This window comes from Podarcis raffonei, chromosome 2, assembly GCF_027172205.1.
Source record: "Podarcis raffonei isolate rPodRaf1 chromosome 2, rPodRaf1.pri, whole genome shotgun sequence".
NCBI classification, from domain to species: domain Eukaryota; kingdom Metazoa; phylum Chordata; class Lepidosauria; order Squamata; family Lacertidae; genus Podarcis; species Podarcis raffonei.
In genome coordinates this window covers 1761303-1787550 of record NC_070603.1, presented here as the reverse complement: position 1 = coordinate 1787550, position 26248 = coordinate 1761303, and the positions used below count along the sequence as shown (strand labels likewise).

General features: G+C 46.9%; 7 protein-coding genes across 7 annotated transcripts; 4 read left to right on the top strand and 3 right to left on the bottom strand.

Annotated features, from left to right (window-relative positions):
• Window positions 1–8538: 8538 nt before the first annotated feature.
• Window positions 8539–9128, bottom strand: LOC128404199 (histone H2B 5-like). Its single transcript, XM_053369643.1, has one exon. It carries the CDS (start codon window positions 8975–8977, stop codon window positions 8597–8599), a length of 381 nt encoding a protein of 126 aa, XP_053225618.1. The 5' UTR covers window positions 8978–9128; the 3' UTR covers window positions 8539–8596.
• A 203-nt stretch (window positions 9129–9331) lies between these two features.
• LOC128404185 (histone H2A type 2-B) lies at window positions 9332–9981 on the top strand. Its single transcript, XM_053369623.1, has one exon. The coding sequence runs from the start codon at window positions 9399–9401 to the stop codon at window positions 9786–9788; it is 390 nt and encodes a 129-aa protein (XP_053225598.1). The 5' UTR covers window positions 9332–9398; the 3' UTR covers window positions 9789–9981.
• Window positions 9982–10093: 112 nt separating this feature from the next.
• LOC128409632 (uncharacterized) lies at window positions 10094–20850 on the bottom strand. The gene is made up of 4 exons (XM_053380197.1): window positions 20175–20850; window positions 19944–19989; window positions 13378–13672; window positions 10094–10535 (listed from the first exon to the last, which is right to left on the bottom strand). The coding sequence occupies exons 1-4, from the start codon at window positions 20580–20582 to the stop codon at window positions 10217–10219; spliced, it is 1068 nt and encodes a 355-aa protein (XP_053236172.1). The 5' UTR covers window positions 20583–20850; the 3' UTR covers window positions 10094–10216.
• On the top strand, window positions 13294–14264 carry LOC128404178 (histone H2A type 2-C-like). Its single transcript, XM_053369610.1, has one exon. The coding sequence runs from the start codon at window positions 13326–13328 to the stop codon at window positions 13713–13715; it is 390 nt and encodes a 129-aa protein (XP_053225585.1). The 5' UTR covers window positions 13294–13325; the 3' UTR covers window positions 13716–14264.
• A 922-nt stretch (window positions 20851–21772) lies between the features above and the next one.
• LOC128404170 (histone H2A type 2-C-like) lies at window positions 21773–22235 on the bottom strand. The gene has a single exon (XM_053369597.1). The coding sequence runs from the start codon at window positions 22188–22190 to the stop codon at window positions 21801–21803; it is 390 nt and encodes a 129-aa protein (XP_053225572.1). The 5' UTR covers window positions 22191–22235; the 3' UTR covers window positions 21773–21800.
• A 301-nt stretch (window positions 22236–22536) lies between these two features.
• On the top strand, window positions 22537–23238 carry LOC128404194 (histone H2B 5). Its single transcript, XM_053369629.1, has one exon. The coding sequence runs from the start codon at window positions 22651–22653 to the stop codon at window positions 23029–23031; it is 381 nt and encodes a 126-aa protein (XP_053225604.1). The 5' UTR covers window positions 22537–22650; the 3' UTR covers window positions 23032–23238.
• A 1243-nt stretch (window positions 23239–24481) lies between these two features.
• Window positions 24482–25983, top strand: LOC128404205 (histone H4). Its single transcript, XM_053369655.1, has one exon. The coding sequence runs from the start codon at window positions 25213–25215 to the stop codon at window positions 25522–25524; it is 312 nt and encodes a 103-aa protein (XP_053225630.1). The 5' UTR covers window positions 24482–25212; the 3' UTR covers window positions 25525–25983.
• The last annotated feature ends 265 nt before the right edge of the window (window positions 25984–26248 follow it).

The following is a 26248-nucleotide window of genomic DNA, read 5'->3' as shown; positions in this document are numbered from 1 at the left end:
TTTTGGCAAAAATAGAGGGAGTTGAGAGTTGCAGGATTCCGTTAATAACCCCCCTCTCCAATAATCTAAGCACTACACATATTCTTAAACCGGGAATAAATCTGACCTGGAGTGGAAGGATTATTCAGGTTTGTTGTTCAGAAGTTACAAAGGAAGCACTGAGTCAGACACTTTGCAGACCATCTACATTAAATCTTCAGTCTCTTCCTTTCCTCTGTCTTGGCTGTGAATTGTTCCACCAACAGTAACACTGCCCCCATAAGAAATAAGGGAGGGGAAAAGAGATCTTTACTGAAGCCCAAATAAAATAATAATGGTAAAGTAAAACAAAACTGCCATGAGACTCCAGACTTCAGAAGGAAACGAACCCTGAGAAGGCCTCTCCCCCTTCCACTGCAACTGCTTGGGAAAGAGGCAGGGCCACACAGAGCTGTTGTTACGAGATCAGTGGCTTCCACTTCCCATTTTCTAATTAAAGACTCTTCAGAGAACCAGGGGTGTTGCTAGGTGGTAAAAAAGGACCCAGGGGTGCAGGCCTGTGGCACAAATTTTCATCCATTTTGCATATGCTAATTTAAGGATGTCTCTGGGCAAAAGTAGAGGGCAGGTGTCTGAGGACTCCCAGCACTGCCTGCTTGCTACTTTGCCCCATGGTCTATGAGGAATAGCAAGAGGCAACAGAGATGTGCCCAGTGCCCAGCTGTCCTGTAAGCAAATTTAAAGAGAGAGAAAAATTAAAATGGGAGAGAAAGGGGCAGGAGATCTCGAGCCAAGGATCCCGCGGGGTGGGATGTTGGGAGGAGAGAGATTTGAGTCAGTTCACATTTAAAGCTCTATCAAACGCACAGCCCTTTCAAATCCACATGTTCCAAAATAACACAAGAACCAAAACACAGATACCCTTGGAAATCCAAGTGGAGTAAGCCCACTTGAACGCAGTGGGGCTTACTTCTGAGTAGACCAAGGGCTTTTCTGTTGGGATGACAGGGTGCCAGGCCTGCTAGCTCTAGCAATTCCTAGGACATGATCTATGTTCCACTTCACTTGTGTTTTATTCATAGATCCTCTACAATTCTATATGCTTGTAGAACTTTATAATGGGCACAGCATACAACATCCTAAATAACTAAGGCATACCTTCCAACATTTCTCTGGTGAAAATAGGGACATCCTCTTCTGCATCAGGAAGCTTCTCCCGCGCTTGATCTCGCCCCACACATAGACATCATGCACACATGTACACATAGATATCAATCACCTTGAGTCAATGACAGGTTGTCCTTGCAGGATTGTTGTAAAGAAAAAATGTCTGAGGGAAGGAACTGTGTATAACACCTTCCACAGATAAATAGAATAAAATAAAAATTAAGCCTTAAGCTGCCTTGAGTCCCTGTGAGGGGAAAAGGCGGGATATAGTAGCAGTAATGGAAACTGTGAGGAAGCTCAGGAACACACGATAGAAGAAATCCTATTGAACTCAGTGGGATTAAGTTCTGAGTAAAATGCTTAGAATTGCAGTGTAAGGCTGCCCAGTCTTTACCCAGTTACCTGGGAGGAAGCTCCATTGAATACTGTGGGACTTACTTCTGAATAAAGAGTGTAAGGCTTCTTTTTTAAAAAAGGAATAAATACTCATTAAAAATGGCTTGCTGCTGAAGCATTGTATTTCATGGATTTAAACTGTACTGGTGACCTTTTCCTTCAAAATTACAAGAAGGGCTTCGTATGCCAGATTTACCATTTCCTTCATTGGGTGCAGGGATTTTATTTTCAGGATAAACAGGACTCCCACCCACCCGCACCACTTTTAATTGTTCTCTGAGATGGGGAGGGGAGGAAAAAGGAAAACCGGGACATTCTGGGATCAAATGATAAACTGAGACATCTTCTGTAATTTCAGGACTGTCCCTGGAAAATCAGGACACTTGGAGGGTATGCTAAGGTTGTGTTGTTTGTAAAAAAGCAAGTTTCTAGACCTCATGTTGGCTGCAAGTATGGATTTCATAGGGAGAAGAGTCTTGGTTGACCACAAACTTGACATGAGCCAACAGTGTGACGCGGCAGCTAAAAAAGCCAATGCAATTCTGGGCTGCATCAATAGGAGTATAGCATCTAGATCAAGGGAAGTAATAGTGCCACTGTATTCTGCTCTGGTCAGACCTCACCTGGAGTACTGTGTCCAGTTCTGGGCACCACAGTTCAAGAAGGACATTGACAAACTGGAACGTGTCCAGAGGAGGGCAACCAAAATGGTCAAAGGCCTGGAAACGATGCCTTATGAGGAACGGCTAAGGGAGCTGGGCATGTTTAGCCTGGAGAAGAGGAGGTTAAGGGGTGATATGATAGCCATGTTCAAATATATAAAAGGATGTCACATAGAGGAGGGAGAAAGGTTGTTTTCTGCTGCTCCAGAGAAGCGGACACGGAGCAATGGATCCAAACTACAAGAAAGAAGATTCCACCTAAACATTAGGAAGAACTTCCTGACAGTAAGAGCTGTTTGACAGTGGAATTTGCTGCCAAGGAGTGTGGTGGAGTCTCCTTCTTTGGAGGTCTTTAAGCAGAGGCTTGACAACCATATGTCAGGAGTGCTCTGATGGTGTTTCCTGCTTGGCAGGGGGTTGGACTCGATGGCCCTTGTGGTCTCTTCCAACTCTATGATTCTATGATTCTATGATTCTAAGAGAAGTAGGAAGGTTTAAGTGCTCTGTATAGCAGTTGTCTTCTGGAAAAAAACAGAACAAATGGTGCAAATTTGCATGACTTATGCAGGTCGCATCCTTCTGGGCATGTCATTTGAGTGGCTTTGGGTCACATGTTTTAAATGCATGTACAGCTCTGCCTGTGCCCACCCAGATGATGTCAATGCTGGTACCTTGGGGAGGATGAGCTTGAGCAGCATTTACTGAAACATGATGGGCCATTGCAGTTGGTTGAGCCTTTTGCCTTGGAGGACAAGAAGATTCACTCCTCAATTAGAGTTTTGATGGTTTCGGAAGTGGCACACTGTCCTCCAGTGGCCAGACAGCTGAACTGAACAAAACAACAACAACATGTAGTGCTCTCTCTTGCCTGGGCCAGACGTTTTGCTTCCTGGGAGGCAAAGGACAAGATGGTGCCCCCTCCCATTCCACATACAGAAGCCGAACAGACTGGCCCCTGAATGTTAGTTCCACACTGGTGACAGTTTGGGAGAGTGTCCTCTACAACACATGAGGCAACCAGGGGCACTTAGTCCTCCCAGGAGGAAAGGGCCAGGGAGGCCTTAGGAGAAAGAGTCCAGGGCATCCTGACCCTGCCCACCAGAACCTGCTGCCTCACCAGGCCTAATGGCAGAGTGTCTCAAGAGGCCTCCCATCTCAACCCCAATTGTACGACATTACAGCAGGATCATGAGCCCTCTCCCTACAGTGTTGTACAATGTCTTTTGACTTAATCTGAAACAAATACATATTAAAATGAATGTGTAGAATCAAACAACAAACTACCAGTGTTCTAAATTTCAAACAGTCAGTTTTCCTGAAGTCCACCAGTGGACAATGCAAGGTACCTGACCTCCCTCTAGCCAATATCTTCCTGCATCCTGGGATGGAGAGGGGAAGGGACAATGTGGCAGCAAGGTTGTTGCAGTGGAAATGCTCCAGCAGGAGCTGCATTGGATTGGCTCTGCTGATGTGTTGACCCCATGACAATCTCAGAGTTCACTGGGAAGAAGGATTGACTGTTAAACCACTCTGGGAATCTGTGAGGGGGGGGACAAGGGTTTCTAATAACTCTGAGCACCCTTAACAAACTACAGTTTCCAGGATTCTTTAAGGGAAGCCATGACTGTTTAAAGTGGTGCAGCACTGCATTAAATGCATAGTGCAGATGGGGCCCCTGTGTGGGCAATGTCTACTGCTAAGTTTTCCAGTTGCTATTATGGGGTTGGCCTCAGCACCAAGTTTAGCTCACTGCACATTGCTTATGTCTTAACAGAAACCAGAAGAAGCTGCAAGAAACAGTGAAACAGAACAAGGACTAAATGAACTGTATATAAAATGATAATAATAAAATATGCACATCTGCTTAATTTGAATGACTTTATCCATGGCACAGGAATCCAACTGTCATTGGCTGCCAGAGTCTAGATTAGTGCAGCAGAAATATTTTGTGGGGGGAAATGATTGATGTATCTGTTTTGTGTTTTGTCCTTAGAGCATCAGCCTTCTGACTCATCTGAATTTTGTACACCTCCTCAAATGTGGGAATTGCTAGCACTTTTTGTGAATCGTTAGAGTAGATCTGCTCCAACGCGCTCTGCCTGCCTTCTCTGAGTTCCCCAAGTGCACTCCTGGAAAGAATGGTGAAAACACCCAGAGCGGTGGAAGTGCTGAACACTCACAGCCACTGCTGACAGTTTTAATTTGGTTATTAGCAGCAATGTTGCTGTTGATGCTGCCAGTGCTGCTGCTGATTCTGCTGGTGATGCTGATGCCACTGCTGCCTGCCAGATATAGCAAGGAGTTGGCAGGTTAGCAAAAAAAAAGTATTGGAGGGGGGAGTTTGGGCCTGCAGGCTGTCAGTTCACCACCTCTACTCTAATGCACAACTCTTAGGTAACTGAAAGAGGGAGCTGTACTTAAAATATAAAAAAGATGAAACTCACAACTCTGCAGCTTCAGGATTATGGATGGAAAACAGAAAGCCAATGCGTGTGTATTGCTTTTGCTACTCATACGGAAACAAGCAGGTTGCAGGGAGCAGACCAGAGATCACCAATAGTCCTTCAGATGTTTAACCACAACTCCCACAGCTTGCATGGCCAATAACAGAGGTGCAGCATAGGGGGGGGGGCAAGGAGGCCATGGCCCCAGGTGCACATTTTTGAGGGGGCATAATCAGGCACCTCGCTGACAGCCATGGACCCCTAGCAGCTGAGGTGTGGCAGCAGGCAGGTTGGTCTAGTGCTCAGGTGAATGGAGGCAGCAGTAGAGGAGCCTGTTGGGAGGTAGACTCCATTCACTCTCTCCAGGCACATCCCCCTGGCGCATGCATCCCCCTCAGCTGCCCAGTCCAACGGGGTGCAACACATGCCCTGCCCTGGGCTCTGGCAACACACACTATGCCACTGGCCAATGGTCAAACATGATGGGAGTTGTAATCCAGAAATCTCTGGAGAACCAAAGCTTATCCATTCTAGAACTAACTGATGTCTCCTCCTCCTCCTCCTCCAAATTTGTATAATGTTCTTCATCCCAAAACCACATGCCAATTCACAGCATAAAATCTTAATTGTTGTAAGGATAAAAAAGAGAAAGGCTCGGACAAGCCAGTCAAGCTATTGGCTACAATCCTGAAATTCTCAAGACACAGTGAACCATCACTGAGATATGAAATATTTGTGTTCTCACAGTTCCCACCCCTTCCAAAATTCTGCTTAATTGCTTGAGCAGCACAACTGGTTACCAACCAATTTAACATAGCTCACATCCTGCCAGATGTTGTGCCTGCTAGAACAAACACCAAGAAGCTGATCCAGTCCCAGAGCCACCATTCATGACTAGTGGGCTGCATTTGCCTTGAATAGTCACCGTCTGCCTGCACCTGCTGGAATGATGGGTTTCTACAAAAGTAGGTTGAAGGTAGGTCCACATCACTGTCACTATACAATCTGTTTTATATTTTGAATATTAAACTAAGAAAAGGGCACATGGTTCTCTCCCTCTTACCTTCACAATAACCTTTTGAGGTAGGTTAGGCTGAGAGACAGTGTTTGGTCCAAAGCCTTCATGGTTACAAGAAGATTTGAACCCCAGTCTCTGTTGTCCTACTTCAGTGCACTCAGCACTAAAGATAAGGTAAAGGACCAGGACCCCTGGACAGTTAAGTCCAGTCAAAGGCTACTATGGGGTTGCGCTGCTCATCTCGCTTTCAGGCTGAGGGAGCCGGCGTTTGTCCACAGACAGTTTTCTGGGTCATGTGGCCAGCAGGACTAAACCGCTACTGGTGCACGGAGGACTGTGACAAGAGCCAGAGCGCACAGAAACACCGTTTACCTTCCCGCTGGAGCAGTACCTATTTATCTAATTGCACTGGCATGCTTTTGAACTGCTAGGTTGGCAGGAGCTGGGACAGAGCAACGGGAGCTCACCCCATGGCGGGGATTAGAATCGCCAACCTTCTGATCAGCAAGCCCAAGAGGCTCAGTGGTTTAGACCACAGCACCACCCGCACCACACTGACTCTCCATAATAATGAAATTTTCTGTGTGGCTTGGTCAATGCCTCTGCCCAAATTCTGATGTGCTGGATAAAGTCACTCCATTGTATGATGTTTTACACAATACCCAAATGAACCCTCATAGTTTTCTTAGCCTGCCTAAGATTGCTAACTGTTTTTCCCTTCTGAGAGAGCTCCTGCATTTAAACTGGTATGTGACAAATAGTGATTCAGAGCATAGGAATCAACTTCTAGGGGCCAATGGGTCTTGGCCCCCCAATAAAATATTTGAAGGGGCCAGGGCCCCCCAAAGTTGATGGGCATCATTCAAATGGTATGTGTGCACCTTGTCATGTGATTTATGTGGGGTGTGGCTTACCTGCCTCCATATTTTATTCAAGTTGGCACACCGATTCAGAGTCAATGTTATTCCTCATGGTTGCTTCTGTCAGCTACGAAAAGACTCATTTGCTATGTGGATAGTGTCATTATATGGTTTAATCACTAGGTGGCACTGGGCTTTCTTGTAGCTCAGCAGAGGCAGGTGCTTCCTGTGTCTATTCTGTTCTTCTTAGAGAGGGACAACAAAGTACTTGGCTAGCTTCCTGACTCACATCTTTTAAGCTCTTCCATGACAGTTGCCAACTTTCAGCTTGCTGTACCTCTTTTAAAGGAACACTGAAAGAATATCTGCATTTTAAGAGTTGCTGCCAGGTTTAAACGGCGCTTTCCACTGGTCTAGTTGCCCTTCCTTGTGCTGTCCTGGCTGCCCTTCTCTCTTCCCAATAAGCTTTTCATGTGGCAGTGGCACTGTGCCTCAAGGAATTGGCAACGCATTTTGACGGGGTGAAGGCTACAACTAGTAGCTAGCTGGGAGTGGGGAGAGTCCATCAGCACCTGCAGCACCCCAAGGTTGCAACACAGGTTGCTTTGCTGTCCCTCTGGAAAAGCTGGTTAACATATGTATGAGAGCCCACAGCATTCTTAAAAGCGAAATGAAGGTGCAAAGGGGGTCCTGGTGGTGCAGCAATAAAACTGCTAGCCATTTGCAAAGCAAAGAAGGGTCTGGTAACTGGATGCTGAGATTCCTGCATTGCAGGGGTTGGACTAGATGACCCTTGGAGTCCCCTCCAACTCTACAATTATGTGATTCTAAGAAACACACAGGGATAATGGGTGGGTGTGTCAGAGAAAGGTGTGTTCCTTCCCACAGGTGACTATTTGCATATTTGGAGGCCAGTAGGAGTTGGTCTCCATCAAGCCTGGAGAAGTAGCCCCTGTCAGATTTCAGAAAACGAACATAGCTAGCAGAGAGAGAGAAGCAACAAGCAGGCCAGCAGCAAACATGGTGGAGGCAATACTGGTGGAAACCAGCCGGCCCCTCGGCCCCGCTATGAGCAGCCTCTGCAGACCAGATTTCGATCAACTCTGTATGACCGCATATGCCCATTAGGTGGCAGTATAGAGAATGACAAAGAAGAGGGCTGTAAAACACCAAGGGAACAGGGATCGCACTGCTTATTCTGTAGCGATCGCATTCTTCCTAATACGGAAGAAGCTTGCACTTGTTACGTTGGGCTGCCCCCCGCTCCGCGCCATGCCATTTTCCTAGGAAGCCTATTGAGGATGCTATTCCGCAAGTGCCCCCCTCCGCGCCCCGCCAGGATCTCCGAGGCTTAGAAAAGTGCCCAGCAGGAGACACCCATCCATACGCAAAGAGGCTGTTGTCTCAAGGCTTCAATAAAGCCTCCCGCTGAGCAGATTCTTTGGGGGAGAATCGGGAGCAGCGAGCGAACAGGACCTTCCCCATGACTAGATCGATTCTGCTATACTAACTTTCCCAGGTATCGATGAATTGCATACAGGCTGAAGGATGGAGCAGTCAAGTCAGTTTCAGGAGTTATTCTCTGCCCCCAAAACGGACAAGGTGCTAAAGTGTTTTAACTAGCGGGACCATCTCCGAAGAACGTAACCTACTGCAGGCTATATAACTAGATTCCGTTATGTAGATTAGGGCTCGTTTCAAAATTGTAGCATTTCAAAAAATAAATTAAGGCAGTACTAATCTGAAATTTCTGTGCCAAAAGCAAAATCCAGAACTGTGTGACTGCAAAACCATCTTCGAAACTGATGTAACGGAGGATGGGCGGAAAGAGGGAAACGTTGCACTTGTTTGATAGGTTGCCGCAGTAACAGACGAGCTTATGCGTAAAAGATTTCTGGAGAAATTTAAGAAGTCATTGCCTTTTATTGCAGGGAGGGGGGGAGGACGCCAACGTGCCAGGTAAGTATACTGCGGTTTGGAGACAAGTGACTCGCTCTCTTTTGAGAAAAGTGGGTGGCTCTTAAAAGAGCCTTTGGGTTATTGAGTTCTTTGCTAAGCAGCACGATCTGCTTACTTGGAGCTGGTGTACTTGGTGACAGCCTTGGTGCCCTCCGAGACGGCGTGCTTGGCCAGCTCCCCCGGCAGCAAGAGGCGCACGGCCGTCTGGATCTCCCGGGAGGTGATGGTGGAGCGCTTGTTGTAATGAGCCAGGCGAGAAGCCTCTCCGGCGATGCGCTCGAAGATGTCGTTCACAAAGGAGTTCATGATGCTCATGGCCTTGGAGGAGATGCCGGTGTCGGGGTGGACCTGCTTCAGCACCTTGTAGACGTAGATGGAGTAGCTCTCCTTGCGGCTCTTGCGGCGCTTCTTGTCGCCCTTCTTCTGCGTCTTGGTCACCGCCTTCTTGGAGCCCTTCTTGGGGGCCGGAGCAGACTTGGCTGGCTCGGGCATTGTGCAAGAAGCCCCCCTACTTTCTGTACCAGCAAAAAGAAGAAAAAAGCGAAGTGTGAAGCAGGCTAACTCATCCCAGCCCTCTATTTATAGTCTCCCTATGCAAATGAAGGGTTCCAATGCCGAACGTTTCCATTGGCTGAGGGCAGAGTTTTGTAGCGCCGCCACTGCGCACGCACATGCAAATTAGAATACTTCAAGCGCCGGGTTTTCATTGGGCGGCAGCTGCCTCTCCGCTCCCGATTGGCCGCCTTTAGAAATTGTCTTCTTATTGGCTCTGCTGTGCTGGTGACAGATCTGACCAATCCGTAATTGCGCTTCCCTGGGCGAGGAGGGCATAAAAGGCGCCGGGGGTTCTTTTCTTCTTAATTGCAGTTTTATTTTTTGTTGCGCCTCTGAGCGGAGCTGAGTCAGTGTCGCCATGTCTGGCCGCGGCAAGCAAGGGGGGAAGGCGAGGGCCAAGGCGAAGTCGCGATCCTCGCGCGCCGGCCTCCAGTTCCCCGTCGGCCGCGTGCACCGCCTGCTCCGCAAAGGGAACTACGCCGAGCGGGTGGGCGCGGGAGCCCCCGTGTACCTGGCCGCGGTGCTGGAGTATCTCACGGCTGAAATACTGGAGCTGGCGGGCAACGCTGCCCGGGACAACAAGAAAACGAGGATCATTCCCCGTCACCTCCAGCTGGCGGTTCGCAACGATGAAGAATTGAACAAGCTGCTGGGAGGAGTCACTATTGCCCAGGGGGGAGTCTTGCCCAATATCCAGGCTGTTTTGCTCCCCAAGAAGACAGAGAGCCACAAGCCCAAAGGCAAATGAGGAAGAAGCGGGCTTTTCCACCTAACAAAACCTAAAACATCTGTGCATCACAAAAAGGCTCTTTTAAGAGCCACCCACAAATATCAAAAAAGGCTGAAAGAAATCACTACTAGTGAAAATGCCTTCGTAATGAAGTACCTTTCCCCCCCTCCCCCCGCAAAAAAGGGAAAGGAGCTTTTGAATTTTGGGGGGATGCACATAACGCGTGTGGAAGGGAGTCAGTAACTTTTTGCTTCGCTGCACATGATCTGCAGTGTGATTTGGAAACGGGAGGTAAAAGCACTGACGTCTAAGTGGCAGAAAGTTTGGTACACAAGGCTACTTTGTAACAGCAATACAACTCTTTGTTGAAAACGTGGATGGCCCTTAAAAGGGCCTTTTGAGTATTTTTTTGGTAACTGCTAATGCTACTGCGGCATCGCCTAATTTCAGCCGCCGAAACCGTACAGAGTGCGGCCCTGGCGCTTCAAGGCATAGACCACATCCATGGCAGTCACGGTCTTCCTCTTGGCGTGCTCCGTGTAAGTCACGGCATCGCGGATGACATTTTCCAGGAAAACCTTCAGCACGCCCCGGGTCTCCTCGTAGATCAGCCCAGAGATGCGCTTGACTCCTCCACGGCGAGCCAAGCGGCGAATCGCAGGCTTCGTGATGCCCTGGATGTTATCGCGCAGCACCTTGCGGTGGCGCTTGGCGCCCCCTTTCCCGAGCCCCTTCCCGCCTTTGCCGCGACCCGACATCTTAGAGCTTCAAAGACCTTGCGAATGAGAGCGACAGGCAGCAAGTTTCAGTTTATATAGTCTGAAAGCCGACCTGAAGGAAAACTTTGAGGGGGGGACGAGCGGGGAGTGAACGCAGGAGCGTATACTGTTACAACAACGCTATAGGGCAATGCTAAGTCAGCTTCTCCAATAAAACGCAGCGGTATTTCAAAACAGCCAGTAATAAATTAGCTGCAACAATTTAACTGAGAGAGCGCGCTGGCGCCTTCCCGGCTTTTGAGCAGGCGTAGAAAGGTATTCTTATGGGGGGCCACTAGGTGGCGCATCGGAAGATGGCTGACAATAACATCTCTCCGACCCACAGGAGGTGATTTGGAGGCTATGATGGGGGTAATTAGCCTCCTTAACCCCCCCAGGATTGTGGGGGGATGACCCTTGCCTGCTGTACCACCCCCGAATTTGTGGGGGTGGGGGCACTAGGCACAAAGCCCTCCTGTGGGATTCCAGCACTCCTGGACGCAAGAATCTAGTTGCAAGAATCTTCAAAAGAAACAATTTGGACGAGATAAATTGCACATACTTCAAGGGAAAAGGGGGAGTAAAGACTGCTGACAGAAGAGATCTCTGATAACAAGACAAGAATAAAATATGAGAAGATACGTCAAGATACGGTATGACAAATGACTGAGGGGGGAGGGGGGGAAAAACCTGCCTTTCCTTTTCTTATGTGACTCAATAAGAATCCCCTCCCCCAATGAGTCAGAAAAGGACAAGCTGTGGATTTAAGGCTGTGTGGAGATAAACTTTCGAACCAAAGCAATGTTTCAAGACGAAGCTGGGAAGCTAAGAGTTTTGGAATGACGCAGTTTAAAATGCCGTCGCCATTTTGGGAGGCATTGTTGGAGCTCTTGGGTCTGGGAGGAGAAAGAGAGAAATAGAGCTGTTTACATATCGTGGATCAACTCCTCCGTGGGACTTAAGAGTGACAAATGCCGAATTTATGATGGAAAGAGCGATGTTATCTACGAAGGAGATATATGGAAACCATCTGGACTTAGACTGGAGGAACGGGAAATTCACACAGGATTATTATATTTGCTTATCGGCTTAAGGAGACTAACAGAAGAGATCGTAAAGGAAAAAGAGAAATTATATGAACAAGATATGATGTGGAAACACCAAGATAAGACTGGATAGAATTATGAACTTTGTCTGGACTGATTGGGACTGATTTGGACATTAACGCAGTAATAAGAAGATGATCTGAATCCCCCTTTGGATCTTGAAGTATGGGTTCCCCCAACAAAATTTAAAAATTTGGCTTTGTAATTTGGAATTTATGTGATGTGATTTAATTTGATGTGATTGGCCAGTTAATAAAAATTATTTTTTAAAAAAGAAAGGTATTCTTATGACTCGTATTCACTCGCTTCCCCTTCATTTCTGTGTAGGGTCCCTGAAAACTCTGACCACTACCAGGACAATGGTACAATATGAGCATATAAAAGCTGTTTTGTAATGTCATCCTATTGGACCATCAAGTGTTGGAATACAACTCAGCTTGCGCTTGAGGTTGATGTACTGTACCTACATGAGAGGGCATGGGCAACTCTAGTCTAGTCTGCCCTTTAACCCATGATGACCTTTCTTCAGGCTTGAGGGATACTCTTAAGGTTGCTTCCTTCATTACCTAATTCCTTTCTTCTTCATCCTCACATCAGTAGGAGGAGGAAATTTTGGTGTTTTTCCTGCAGAGATGTGACACCAAGCATGGCTTGCTGCATTCCCAAACTGAGGTAGTTAGAACTAGGACATTTCCTGTAAAAAATAAATGTATTTCCTGCACTAAACATAGCCCTGCCCCCAACGCCAAGGTAAAGCGGGCTCTTCCACCCAAGTTCTAGTGTAAAGTTCAACTTCTGCTGATGGAACTTAATCGTCGACATGGACGGAGTTCCGCCTCCTTGTTCAGAGTAATGTTGGCTTGGCGATCTAAATAAATAATTAAAAAATTGTCCAGTAGCACCTATTTTATTTTGACTGCGTCAGACCAACACGGCTACCTACCTGAATCTAGAATCATGGTTGGCGATCTTGTTTGAATGTGACCCCCTATTTCCCAGGACCCATACACTCTCAATCAGGTTCTACATGCTGGATCTGCTTGGACACACTGCAGACCTTTGCCCCCCAAGCTAAGCTCCAGCAGCGTGGAGCGGAGCTTCATCAGGCACGTCTATTCCGCACATCTCTGGGACCTGCGTGTTAAGGGCGAGAAATAAAATAAACAATGATTATGATAATAATTCAAAGTATACATCTATAATTGACCAGCTGTCCACGAGACCAAAGCTGACACATTAACTCTCGGGCGAAATTTAGCGCGCGCACGACAGAAACAATCTCTTCCTTATGGCATAATTTAAATTATTTCATTCATCAAAGCACACCTCACGCATTAGCAACACTCCCGCCCCTTCTGTCAGACGACTGTAAGAGGAAGCCGCGGAAGCTCGGAGTGGGGAGCTGTTATGCCCCAACTTTTCGATTGGCTGAGAGGGCTCTTAAGCTCATCCCCACTTGGGCGCGCACATGCAAATAATGAGCCTGTGATTCCCCACTTCCAATTGGATGAATTGGTGCAGACTTAGAAATCTTTTTCCCAATTGGTTTATTTTTTTTAACTCCATCTCCAGCCAATCAGAAGCGTCATTTTCGAGCCTCTCGGAAGATATAAAAGCCCCTCGCCGGCTTTGCCTCCAGTATTGGCTCGCTTTCTTGGGAGAGGAAGTTGTGTGGATTCAGCGACAACAGCATGTCTGGCCGCGGCAAGCAGGGAGGCAAGGCGAGGGCCAAGGCCAAGTCGCGCTCTTCGCGGGCCGGCCTGCAGTTCCCCGTGGGCCGCGTGCACCGCCTGCTGCGCAAGGGCAACTACGCCGAGCGGGTGGGCGCCGGCGCGCCCGTCTACTTGGCGGCCGTGCTCGAGTACCTGACGGCCGAGATCCTCGAGCTGGCCGGCAACGCCGCTCGCGACAACAAGAAGACCCGCATCATCCCCCGCCACCTGCAGCTGGCCATCCGCAACGACGAGGAGCTCAACAAGCTGCTCGGCAAAGTCACCATCGCCCAGGGCGGCGTCCTGCCCAACATCCAAGCCGTCCTCTTGCCCAAGAAGACCGAGAGCCACAAGGCCAAAGGGAAGTGAAGCTGCTCTTCTGGGCCTCGCAGTTCTCTTTGAAACTGAACCAAAGGCTCTTTTCAGAGCCACCCACACCTTCCAGAAAAGAGCTGGCAATCGCCTGATTGCTGTTGCCTCAATCCTTTCTTGCTTTCCCCTTTGCTACAGTTTGTAGAAATGGAGGCCATATCACATGTGTGCTTTCAAATCATTTATCATTAGTTTTATTTGTTGGTGATATTCATGGTTATCAAAGTTGGCAATTATGTCTTTGATCTACTGCACTTAGTTTAAATTACAACTGTATTGTCATGGTTCGTATTTGGATAAGCTCCTGAGCCTGACAAACTAAACCAAAAGATAATGTGTGGTGCTGGGAATGTGGTAGCTTGTCAGTTTGGACATGTTGCAGTCAACTTCACCACGTGAAGCACCCAAACACTTGGCTGCCAAACTGTCTCAAAGTGTAAAAACAGAAGAATAATAAGCACTATAAATCTAGATTAAGGTAGGTAGCCGCGATGGTCTGATGCAGCCAAAATAAATAAATAAAAATTGTCCAGTAGCAACTTATAGACCAACTTAAGTTTGTTCCAGGTATAAGTTTATGTGTGTATGCATTTCAGGTATCTGAAAAAGTGTGCATGCACACGAAAGCTTATACCCAGAACAAACTTACTGTAGTTGGTCTCTAAAGCACTATAAAGATTTTCTAAAAGTTGCTTGTCATTAAAAACTAGGTATGGAGTTTGCTGTTGGTGAGAAATTCTTCCCCTAGCACAGCTGTTACTTTCCTGCCATTGGGGGACCTTTTGCCAATTTTCTAGCTGGAGAATAACTTTGGGATAGTGAAATGGAAGATGAAAAAACATGCTTGGGCTGCAGCCACCTCTGTGCTGGCAGGGATCCTGTGTATGTCCTGGAGCATGGTCTGATTCCTGCCTCCATATAATGTTTTCAACTAGCTGTTGAACCACTTCGTTGAATATATGTATATTTTGGCAGATCCCCCTTCCTTTGGAGGATCTAGTCTGACAGCACCCTTCCGAGTGCTCTTGTCTTAACATACAAATTATACTGCTGCAAGATCATCACATGGATGATGTATTTACAACAATTATATCCTATGCTTAGGCTTTGAGTCATAAATTTTAATAAGCTGAAAAGGCAAAGAACTTAGAGGTGCACCCCACCCCACCCCGTAAGCAAATATTTGGCAGAGGGCCTTGGGGAAATGAGTATAGCACGAAAGAGCAGAATACTACCGTATTTTACCTTGTGTCAGGGAAGGTGCTGTTTATGGTGTAGCCTAGAGAGGCCTTTTGAATTAATGTGACGTGATGCACATATCTAAGTTGAGTCCAAAATTCAGCTGTGGATATGGGCAGTAGATTTGGGAAGAAGTGCAGTAACGGTATTCTACCAGGTAACCTGTTGGAGCCTTTAGGACATATCAAACTTATTTTACTGCTTTGTTGTGGGGACTGGCCAGATGGGAATTGGGGGAAAAAGAAGCACAAACAATAATTTATCAAGCAAAAGAATCCATTTTAAAAATCAGAGCTGCTCTTCAAAGCACAGGAAGGAAAATTGAGAAAAAACACACATCATAAAGTCAGCAATTGTGCAAATAATACTTGTTGTTTTACATTTAGTGGTATGGGTAGCAGATGCAAGAGGAAGCCAAAGGCTCTTGCCCTGTCCAAATGGTGTGGCAGAAGAGGTGCAGGGATGGAAGAAGCTGCACGATCAGAAAACTGCCCCTCTCCTTGACAACTATTTTGTCCATCAACTTTGGTCACCATACTCTGCTGCCATGGATGCCTTTAAGCCCTCACACTGGACCTCAGATATACAGTGGTACCTCAGGTTAAGTACTGAATTTGTTCCAGAGGTCCATTCTTAACATGGCACCACTTTAGCTAATGGGGCCTCCCACTGCCGCCGCGCCACCGGAGCACGATTTCTGTTCTCATCGTGAAGCAAAGTTCTTAACCTGAGGTACTATTTCTGGGTTAGTGGAGTCTGTAACCTGAAGTGTATGTAACCCAAGGTACCACTGTATAGCATTTGCAGATGAACAGAGGCTCTAACGGGAAGTGAGTGAATGGAGAATCCCCACCTCCCATGTATCTGTGGATTTTTACACACATTCAAAAGTTGCCAATTCAGCCAAAGTACACCCTGCCATCAGTAGAGGATAAATACCATTTAGATTTGCAGAACTGGCACTTGCAAAGTGTTTCCTCTGCACTTGCAGGAAACCAGTTACTTAGTGTGGCAGCTCCTACACTCTGGAACTCACTGCCCATTGACATTAGGCAGATACTGTCTTTGTATTGTTTTCAGTGCCTGCTAAGAACCTTTCAGTTTCAGCAAGACTATCTAGCCATGTGATTTTAGCATGTGATTTTTAAAGTATAACAGCTGTGCAGTTACTGGTTTTAATTTTCAATGTAACTTGTTTCTAATGATTTTAACAATATTTTAATGAAGAATTTCAATTGTCTTTTGTTCAAATAAGTGGAATGTAAATTTTGTTTCAATAACTAATCCAGCTTTCCCCAACCTCGTGCCCTCTGGACATTCTGGATGGCACCTCCTGTTATCTGCAGCTGTCTGGTCTGCACATAAGGTGGATTCAAGCACTGACAAAACCATTGTACTGACATGGTAAAACTAACTTTTGTAAATTGAACTAAAGAATTTGTTTTCTAAAAATGATGTTTTAAAACTTGTTTCATCACGTATTTGAATATGATCTACTGCACCCTCTGGAGAGTTTATTTCAGGTGTGTGTCAGAAGGTAGAGGCCCAGTTAACAATGCAAGATCAGTCTTAAAGTGAGCTCCTAGTTGTGTACTACTGGCCTAAGAATCCAGAGACCTGGAATAGGAGGCTGAAACATAAAGCTCTGTACTGCATGTGCACACACATTAACAGCAAAAGCAATCTCCCTAAGGTGCTACTGGACAATTTTTTTATTTATCCAGATAGAGAGTGAGATAGTAATTTTCTACCCACAAATATCAGCAAATGAGAGTAGTTAAGAAAGTACTGACTTGATATCTTAGGGTGTTTATGCAATGGCATGTATTCAGTTGAAGAGTAGCAGAAAAGGGTTCCAAATGTACTCAAGCAGCCAGTATCTGCCAGCTTCCACCATCTTATTTGGTTTCAAAACAGTAATTATATCCTAGCCGACAATTATTCAGTCCCATGTGCTTCTCCGTTTAACACAGGATGTCTCTAATGGGATGTTTTTGATCTTGATTTCTGGTTCTTCAAACACAAGAAATGCAAAGAGCAAGGAAAGAGGCTGTTGCAAATTCTCTGGATTAACAAGCAGTTCCTTTCTCAAGCCACCAAGCAAGCAAGCAAGCAAGCAAGCAAGCAAGCAAGCCTTGGCCTAAGTGGAAATTTAGTGACCAAAAAAAGTAGACTGAAGTGGCCCTCTGGGTCTTCTAGTTGCCAGAGCAGCCTCCAGATTTCCAAGGCCTTGGGTGCCTGCATCACAGACTGAAGCAGTGGTTTGTCTTTGAAATTAAAAAATAATTCCTTCCCCAAGGGAGTCCCTGCCTCATAAGGAGGACTGGGACCTCGGAAGACCACACCTCGGAAGATTGGTGAAAAAGCAAAGTCTGATCTTTATTGAAAGAACAGGAAAAAACAAAACTGTTGCAACAGGGTCCCCCCTCACGCCATAAAAACGGAGTGAGAACCTCAAACAAAGGGCTGCTTTGACTCTTATACCTTTTGGTTTCCATACGGATCAATAACAGCAGAGGTGGTGGGAAGCGACCTGAATGGGGAGAAGAGGGGATTAACATAAGGTAAGTAGGATGTTGTAAGATCTTGGGAGGTGTCAGTTTTGCTGGAGGGCTGGAATAATATGTGTTGAATAATATGTGTTGAGCTTCTTCTGGATCTGGTTAATGGCTGTTCCTTTACAGGAAAACTTTCTGTAGCTGCTAATAATCAGTATGCAGATCGTGAGGCTGGATGTTCGGGAAATGGCTTCAGTGTTAATGTGAGATCCTGCTCTGCATTGCTGTCAATTCGAGTGTGATAGTCTCATGTTTGCATACTTATTGGAATATAAAACTATTTTGGTTTGGACTCAGTAGATGGCAGTGTGGTGGAGAGTGTTTTGGCAGCTAGGACTGGATACATGCAGAAAATACAGCATAGTACAGCGTTTTGTGAAAAATACATTTCAGTAAAGATACATTCAAGGAAAAGTTATACATTTCTGTAAGGATACATTCAGTACTTTCAGATACATTCCTATACATTTCCATAAGGATACATTAGATACATTCTTAAGTCAATGAGAAAACACAGCAAAATGATACATTCTCAAACAATGCATTCTCCAAGGCACAGTTTATTTTTCTTGTGGTATTTTAAGGCATAATACTATAACCTTGATATTGGTAGGGTCATTTTTCCTTTATTCCCCTCTCTGACCATAACTCTCTTACGACATCTTGAAGAAGCAAAAGGGCTTGCTATTCTATTCTCAAGGCAGCACCAGCAGCTGAAAGTTACTAAATATGTAGAATAGAACAGCACTGACCAAGAAGTGGATGAGCCACTTCAAAGGCATCTTAGTATATAGACCAACGTCACTAGACCCTTGGGCTATTTTAACAGGGCAGACAAAGTATTGTCTAAGACAGGCATAGGAAACCTCGGCCCGCCAGATGTTTTGGGACTCAATTCCCATCATCCCTGACCACTAGTCCTGTTAGCTAGGGATCATGGGAGTTAGTGGTCCCAAAACATCTGGTGGGCCGAAGTTGCCTATGCCTGATCTAAGAGCTTTCTTTTCCTTCTATCTTTTAAAGATTTGTCTTCCACTACCTTTTAGCATTGACGTAATGTTCTGCCACAATCTCTTTCCCCATTTCACAAGTTTTCTTCACTTGCCAAAGAGGCTTCCATTTTCCTGCCTCAGCCAAGGGTGGTGTCTGTGCTTTTGTTTCCAGCAAACATTGCTGCAAGCTCCAGATCTGAAAAAAATCCCTATCAGAGGAGCTGCCCGATGCCGCCTCCTCTGAGTTTTAATGGCCAAGTGGGCATTGGGAATGCTGCAAAGGGCAGAGTGCTGATGAGCTGGCTCATCAAGACACCCAAAGCACTACTTGGTCATTTCAGAAGTAACAAGCTAGGCGTGTAGCAAGCTCTGCACCCCACCCATTAACATTTCATCCATTTTTTAATTCTCCCCTGTAATCTTCAAATGGAATTTATTTTCTCATCTATTAAAAGAATATTTCTAAACTGCCAGCTCATAAAAAATGTGACGGTGGGGTACAATGAAAGCATTGAGGGATCATAAAACTATAAAATACAGAAAAAATGATTACCACAGAATCATAGAATTGTAGGGTTGGGACCACAAGGGTCATCTAGTCCAACCACTGCAGTGCTGGACACTTTTGCTCAATGTGGGGCTGAAGCCCATGACCCTGAGAATACAGCAAGAGTCTTGGGCGTGTGTGTTGAGATTCCTGCATTGCAGGGGGTTAGACTAGATGACCCTGAGGGTTCCTTCCAACTCTACGATTCCATGTTCTGCAGACACAAATGTGTTTTCTGAAAACCCTTTGTGAAATGAGCATTTTCAGCAGGTAATGAAATACAGTATAGTATCAGAATTGTAGGTACATGTCTCCCTCAGCCTACTCATAGTTATAAGGAAACAGTAAGAAAGAAGCACTACATTTGAGAGTGTACACATGGAGTATTTGTGCCCCTAACTGAAGCATTTGAGGCATGCAAAATATTTAAAACAAAAAAGACAATGGTGCCGATGTTCCTAGAGTGAAGTAAAGGTGTTATATAAATTTCCCTCTCCCTCCTTGAAGTGTACAGCAAGTGCCAATCAGCACCTGGATTTCCTGACCTGACCTGGAATGGATCAGGCTGATCCAAAGATGATGAAGCCCATTGCAGTCAATGGATGCATGGCACTGGGCCCAAACAGTGCAAAAGAGACCCAGCGGAATCAAACCACAGAGCAGACGGAAAGACTCCTCTCTTTGCTTGGCTTTGAAATGCCAGCTTCTGGGTGCTTTTAACTGTTAGAAAATGCGTTGCTGAATTAAATCAGGATCTTAAAATAAAGTCAATCCATTTCATTTCTCTAGAAATCCTGACCGGTTGCAACCAATGTACACCATTCCTATTTAAAGCAGGGGATTTCCAGCTCAAAATTTCCACTAAGGCTGAAAGCCTATAGCCACTTACCCAGAAGTCTCAGCAGGACCTCCGAGTGAACATGCACATGATCATACTGAACGTCAGGAAGAAGAACATCAATGGCCGGTGCCCAAACGCTTGCCGACCTGCACCTGGATTGTGCAGTGCAAATATACTGGGTAGGAAGTAACGACAGCTCCTTTTTTTGTTATGTGGGTGGCCCTTAAAAGAGCCTTTGGGTTATTTCCAGCTGTGCTGTAGCGACTGGGAAGCAGCTCAAGCCCTCTCGCCACGGATACGACGTGCCAGCTGAATGTCTTTCGGCATAATGGTGACCCTTTTGGCGTGGATAGCACACAGGTTGGTATCTTCGAAGAGACCCACCAGGTAAGCCTCGCTAGCCTCCTGCAAGGCCATGACGGCAGAGCTCTGGAAGCGCAGGTCCGTCTTGAAGTCCTGGGCGATTTCTCTTACCAGGCGCTGAAAAGGCAGTTTGCGGATCAGGAGCTCTGTCGATTTCTGATAGCGGCGGATCTCCCGCAGGGCGACGGTGCCCGGCCGATAGCGATGGGGCTTCTTCACCCCACCCGTGGCCGGGGCGCTTTTCCGGGCAGCCTTAGTGGCCAGCTGCTTGCGAGGGGCTTTTCCTCCGGTGGACTTGCGGGCAGTCTGCTTGGTCCGCGCCATGGCTCAAGCAGCGAGACAGCAGCTCGGTCCTGCAGGACGAATGCAAAGCGGGGGAGAGGACCTGCGAGCAGAGAATTTATAGGGAAATCCTCCTTCCCTGATTGGCCGAGAACGCGGGCGTAGCGGCTCAGGGGTTTGAATTTCCCGGGCTTGGAAGGGATTGGAGGCCACCTCTGAGCTCTCGGTCCCCTCCCAGACCTTCTGCCGGAAAGGTGCTCCAGTTATATCATGGATCCTAAGCACACGACCTATAAAATTACCTTTTGGTCGGGGGGGGGGGGACGACGCGCGAATCCCGGCCTATCCTACCTCACAGGGTTGTTGTGAAAGTAAAGAACAACACATATCATGCGTGTGGAGTGAAACAGTGTTTAGCGGTAATTCCAGCTCCAATAGCGCGTATCTTAAAGTTGCTGCCGTTAAAAAGCTGAAAAAGCTGACGAGCCAGATTTGTGCGACCACAGGGCATCCCAACCCCCACCGTTCCTAGTGTGACAACCGTTTTTGGATCAAAGAGAATTTAATTAGCAGCAGTTTTGAGTTGAGGAGCTGAGTAGGCTTCTTTGAACTTAACAGGCAGAGGCAGTTATAGGGCTAAAAAACCCCGCGCTACGCAATGATTGGTTCAGAATCGTATCCCCTACCGCCGAATCCTTTGATTTTACGGGGAGTTGGTAAAAATACCAGGGTTAAAGAGTATTTTTAATACTATGTGTCAGCTCCCGCGTTACACATACGTAATTCTTTCTCAGGCTGCATCAGAGCCAGATTGCCTCGGAGTGAGGTATTGCCTTGGCATGCCAATTCGTTTTCTAATATTTATATGTTCGAGTACCCCAAGGTGTATTTTAAGATATAAAATGGGGGCGGGTAACGACTGCGTGATCCACGTAGGACATCATTCTTTAACCAAGAGCTGTTCATCAACGGGTATTATTGATACCCCGAACAGCCTTCTCAACCACGGAAAGTACAACTAAAACAAGACTCAGCTTCACCTAATTTGGTGCAATGGCAATTGTTCTTCGCGGATTTATACGATTTAACCTTAAGAGGTAGGAATATTTTGAATTCCGTTCCAAACACAAGACAACTTGCTTTCGAAAGTACTAACAGCCTGGACTCAGCTCTTTTCTGGAAAACGTGGGTGGCTCTGAAAAGAGCCTTTGGGTTCAGCGTTCAGCGAGGGGTTTTTTTCCTTTGGGGGGCAGCCAAGGTTTACTTCCCTTTGGCCTTGTGGCTCTCGGTCTTCTTGGGCAAGAGGACGGCTTGGATGTTGGGCAGGACGCCGCCCTGGGCGATGGTGACTTTGCCGAGCAGCTTGTTGAGCTCCTCGTCGTTGCGGATGGCCAGCTGCAGGTGGCGGGGGATGATGCGGGTCTTCTTGTTGTCGCGAGCGGCGTTGCCGGCCAGCTCGAGGATCTCGGCCGTCAGGTACTCGAGCACGGCCGCCAAGTAGACGGGCGCGCCGGCGCCCACCCGCTCGGCGTAGTTGCCCTTGCGCAGCAGGCGGTGCACGCGGCCCACGGGGAACTGCAGGCCGGCCCGCGAAGAGCGCGACTTGGCCTTGGCCCTCGCCTTGCCTCCCTGCTTGCCGCGGCCAGACATGCTGTCGTCACCGGCTCTCACGCACCACACGCAGCGCTCACAATGCAAAAGCAGCACTGAGGGGCGAGGGCCCAGGCGGGGGCCTTTTATGCCTTCCTGTAGCCTGCAAGGACCACTTCTTATTGGCTCATCAGGCGTCCTGCAGCCACAAGCCAATGAGAAAGCACATTTCTCGACCTGACCAATCACAGAAGTGGAAACTGCACTCTTCCAATAGGAACGGGAATATCACAGTCCTATGATTTGCATGTGCGTGCGCAGCGGAGATGATATCAGGAGTCGCCGCAGCCAATAGAAACATGTCAGCCCAGCAACCTTCATTTGCATAAAGGGCCTTTAAGTAGAGGAAGGGCTGACACCGGCAGCGCCGCATTCCTCTTTGCAGTCCGCCGTGACCAGAGAAAGGTGGTTTCCGAGGGCTTCTTATTTCCTCCAGAGCGAAGACTTGTTTTTTGCCAGAATGCCCGAGCCAGCCAAGTCTGCTCCGGCCCCCAAGAAAGGCTCCAAGAAGGCGGTGACCAAGACGCAGAAGAAGGGCGACAAGAAGCGCCGCAAGAGCCGCAAGGAGAGCTACTCCATCTACGTCTACAAGGTGCTGAAGCAGGTCCACCCCGACACCGGCATCTCCTCCAAGGCGATGGGCATCATGAACTCCTTTGTGAACGACATCTTCGAGCGCATCGCCGGAGAGGCTTCTCGCCTGGCTCATTACAACAAGCGCTCCACCATCACCTCCCGGGAGATCCAGACGGCCGTGCGCCTCTTGCTGCCGGGGGAGCTGGCCAAGCACGCAGTCTCGGAGGGCACCAAGGCTGTCACCAAGTACACCAGCTCCAAGTAAGCAGATCGTGCTGCTTAGCAAAGAACTCAATAACCCAAAGGCTCTTTTAAGAGCCACCCACTTTCTCACAAAAGAGCTTGAGTCATTTTTCATCCCGAGTTTCCGTAAATGCTGACATTGCACACCAATTTTTATTAACTATTAAAACATACGTGGTGATGCTCTAAAGACACTCTTTCCCCATGTAAAGTATTAAGTCATACAGTATTTTGTGTTCTGTGATTCTTTCCCATATTGCATGAAACGGTAGGGCAGCTTATGGGGGAAAAACTACTTGCAGGTAAGAGTGGTGGCATAGCTCAATACACCTTGAGCAGGTGTGCTTCACAAAGCTATGCATAGTATTTTCAAAAACTTAATAAAAGCTTTATACAGTAAACGAGTTTGTGATGAATCAAGAATATGCTAAGAATGTGGTTTGGATGATGGGAGCATAAACTTTGCTACAGAATAACTAGGCCTGGCGATTACAATAGAGACTCCGAATTTCTGGACAAGCTTCTACAACTAATTTTTATGAGCAGCTAAAAGTCACATGTTTTAATTACTGTTCTTCTGTAGCAAAATTTCCCAAAGGGTAGTTTTTAGCAATAATGTCTCCTGGTATCTTAGAGCCTCAGAACTATTATGGTGTTAGGTTTTTGTGTATCACAGCCCCACATCCTTCAAGATACACAGAATTGTATAGTGGGACTGGTTGTTGAGGGTCATCTAGTCCAACCGTCTGCGATGCAAGAATAAATTAGATCATACATGAAGTGCAATCCTAACTTGGGAGGCAAATAAAGGTATATTTGACATTTGTTTTGCAACCTATGACAGGCATTCTTCCTCTCTAAGGTCACAATGAGGAGCTACTGAAGGAGTTGATACTAAATTATGAATAAGGTTTGCAAGTTTTAAATTAAAGGGTATTTATTATAGAAGCCCAGATTTGGATGTAGCCTGTGGGTTTTGCTAATGATATGTCTGTATTAAAAATGAGGATGCAGCAGAACTTTCATGTTCTGGAACTGAAACTTCCAAATTAAGTTAATCTTCATTGATCCTATACATCACCCCTAGTGATGGCATGTAAGGGGGGGGGGACACTTTTATTGGAATTTACCACAACTTTATCCTGCTTTTCTGAGGCTTATAACAGCCCAATAAGGTAGATCTGGTTTAGGTGGTAAACTACTACTACTGAAAAGAAAACCTTGCCAAGGTAGTCCAGTGAGTTTCAAGTTTGATCAGGGATCTGAATAGGCAACTCCTGGTACCATAACTCTTATTTTATTACACTACACTTTGCTCTCCAAAGTCCATTATATATTTGTTTATGTGTTGTTGTTGTTTTTTGTGTGTGTGTAGAGAGAGAGGGAGAGAAGAAATCAAATACTTAAGCACACCAAGTAGGAATCGGGACCAGAATTATTATTTTTTAATATTCCCTCCATGTTCCAAAACACGTTCGGATTTAATCTCATTGCAATCAAAGCAGAGACAGTTTTCAACACAAATCGCATATGCACCAGTTTCCACTGAAAACATGGTCTTCTCCACAGGACTCCTGCAAGAAAACACACTTTTCTTCCTCAGTAGGTGACAGCACGGCTTACATTAAGGCGTCTCTGGCGTCTCCGTAGTTTATTAATTGTATGCAAGTGTCAAAATAATTTATCACAAATGCACATGGGCGCAGGCTGCTCTCATTCCTAAACTTCATTAACAGCGTCAAAGAAAGAGGAGCGACTTTTTCATCGAAGGTATTATCAGTCGTTTTTATCTTGCAACAGTTTCACAATTTGCCCTCTGGTAACAAAGTAGCGCAAATACGCAGGGGAGGGACTAACGAGTTCCGTTGGGCAGTTTTGTATCCATTTTTTGCTTGTTTGTCTGCTCTCTCCTGCCTCCTTTGGGCAACCTGAGAGCGTTCTCTTCTACGCAGACTCAAGAGCAAACGAACGGCGCCAAATTATTCAGCTTGAAGCGGCGATTTGCGATTGGGCATTTTGAAAATCTCCCGCTGCTCATTTGAGGAGCTGCGCCCTATAGCGAGAGAGGCGTAGTTAGGTGGCACCGCCCTCCCTGGACTTGCCAGTTTTCATTCTGGTCCGCTTACAGAGTATATAATTCAGCCGAGTTCTTTTCTCTCCTGCATAAGCCGGTTCGTTCTTTGTTCGTGCGTTTGCTGGGAAGATGTCGGGTCGCGGCAAAGGCGGGAAGGGGCTCGGGAAAGGGGGCGCCAAGCGCCACCGCAAGGTGCTGCGCGATAACATCCAGGGCATCACGAAGCCTGCGATTCGCCGCTTGGCTCGCCGTGGAGGAGTCAAGCGCATCTCTGGGCTGATCTACGAGGAGACCCGGGGCGTGCTGAAGGTTTTCCTGGAAAATGTCATCCGCGATGCCGTGACTTACACGGAGCACGCCAAGAGGAAGACCGTGACTGCCATGGATGTGGTCTATGCCTTGAAGCGCCAGGGCCGCACTCTGTACGGTTTCGGCGGCTAAATATTCCTGCAGCGAGCAACAAAATATCCAAAGGCCCTTTTAAGGGCCACCTACTCATTCATAAAAAGCTGAATTTTTCTCATTGAGTAACGTTAACAAGGTAGGGATGGGTGCTTGTGAAAAGGCGGTGGTTGCTTGATTTACAACTGGTCCGACGTGTATGTACGTAAATCAAGAAAGTCGAGATGTGCGGTGGCCGTTTACAGTTCTGTTCATCTTTTAAAAAATACTCCTATGCAACGCTTTGAATCATTTTTTTTATCTCCCGCTTCTGACCGTTTTTTGAGTTAAAAAAGCACCCTATTGGTTCTTCAGTGAAATTTCTAGGGGAGGCAGCCTTTGATCACGGCCCTAGGCTAACCTCGAAGGGGCTTTTTGCGCAGAACTCTGCTCCTCCCTTCGCTGTCCCCCACTAGAGAGTAAGGCTCCAAACTGGCTTAGTAGCCGCAGGAGGATTCCGGACGCTTTCCCTTTAGACCTCGGAGAAAAGCGCGGGGGGGGGAGGGCGGGCAGACAAAAGCCTGGTTTCCGGGCTGGAAACCGCTACGCCTCAATTCCCGGCAGCCTTTGTGCCCATTGCTTTGTTCGCCTCGTTGTGACCTTGTGCTGTCTGTGGCCAATGAGAGCCTGTAGCGTCATGCCGTCGCTAGAGACGCAAAGCACTCTGGGATAAGTAGTTCCGAGGCGGCCCGCGGGATTCAGATCCGGGCTGTGCCTTCTCCCT

Excerpts from the sequence above, each read along its gene's own strand:
- LOC128404178 (XM_053369610.1), top strand. The coding sequence starts at position 13,326 with ATGTCTGGCCGCGGCAAGCAGGGAGGCAAGGCGAGGGCCAAGGCCAAG.
- LOC128404205 (XM_053369655.1), top strand. The coding sequence starts at position 25,213 with ATGTCGGGTCGCGGCAAAGGCGGGAAGGGGCTCGGGAAAGGGGGCGCC.
- LOC128404194 (XM_053369629.1), top strand. The coding sequence starts at position 22,651 with ATGCCCGAGCCAGCCAAGTCTGCTCCGGCCCCCAAGAAAGGCTCCAAG.
- LOC128409632 (XM_053380197.1), bottom strand. The coding sequence starts at position 20,582 with ATGGCGCGGACCAAGCAGACTGCCCGCAAGTCCACCGGAGGAAAAGCC. Across the intron at positions 19,990-20,174 it reads GTATCCGTGGCGAGAGGGCT|TATGATCATGTGCATGTTCA; the intron begins TGAGCTGCTTCC and ends CCTGACGTTCAG. Across the intron at positions 10,536-13,377 it reads CAGGCCGGCCCGCGAAGAGC|CTCTAAGATGTCGGGTCGCG; the intron begins GCGACTTGGCCT and ends AGGTCTTTGAAG.
- LOC128404185 (XM_053369623.1), top strand. The coding sequence starts at position 9,399 with ATGTCTGGCCGCGGCAAGCAAGGGGGGAAGGCGAGGGCCAAGGCGAAG.
- LOC128404170 (XM_053369597.1), bottom strand. The coding sequence starts at position 22,190 with ATGTCTGGCCGCGGCAAGCAGGGAGGCAAGGCGAGGGCCAAGGCCAAG.
- LOC128404199 (XM_053369643.1), bottom strand. The coding sequence starts at position 8,977 with ATGCCCGAGCCAGCCAAGTCTGCTCCGGCCCCCAAGAAGGGCTCCAAG.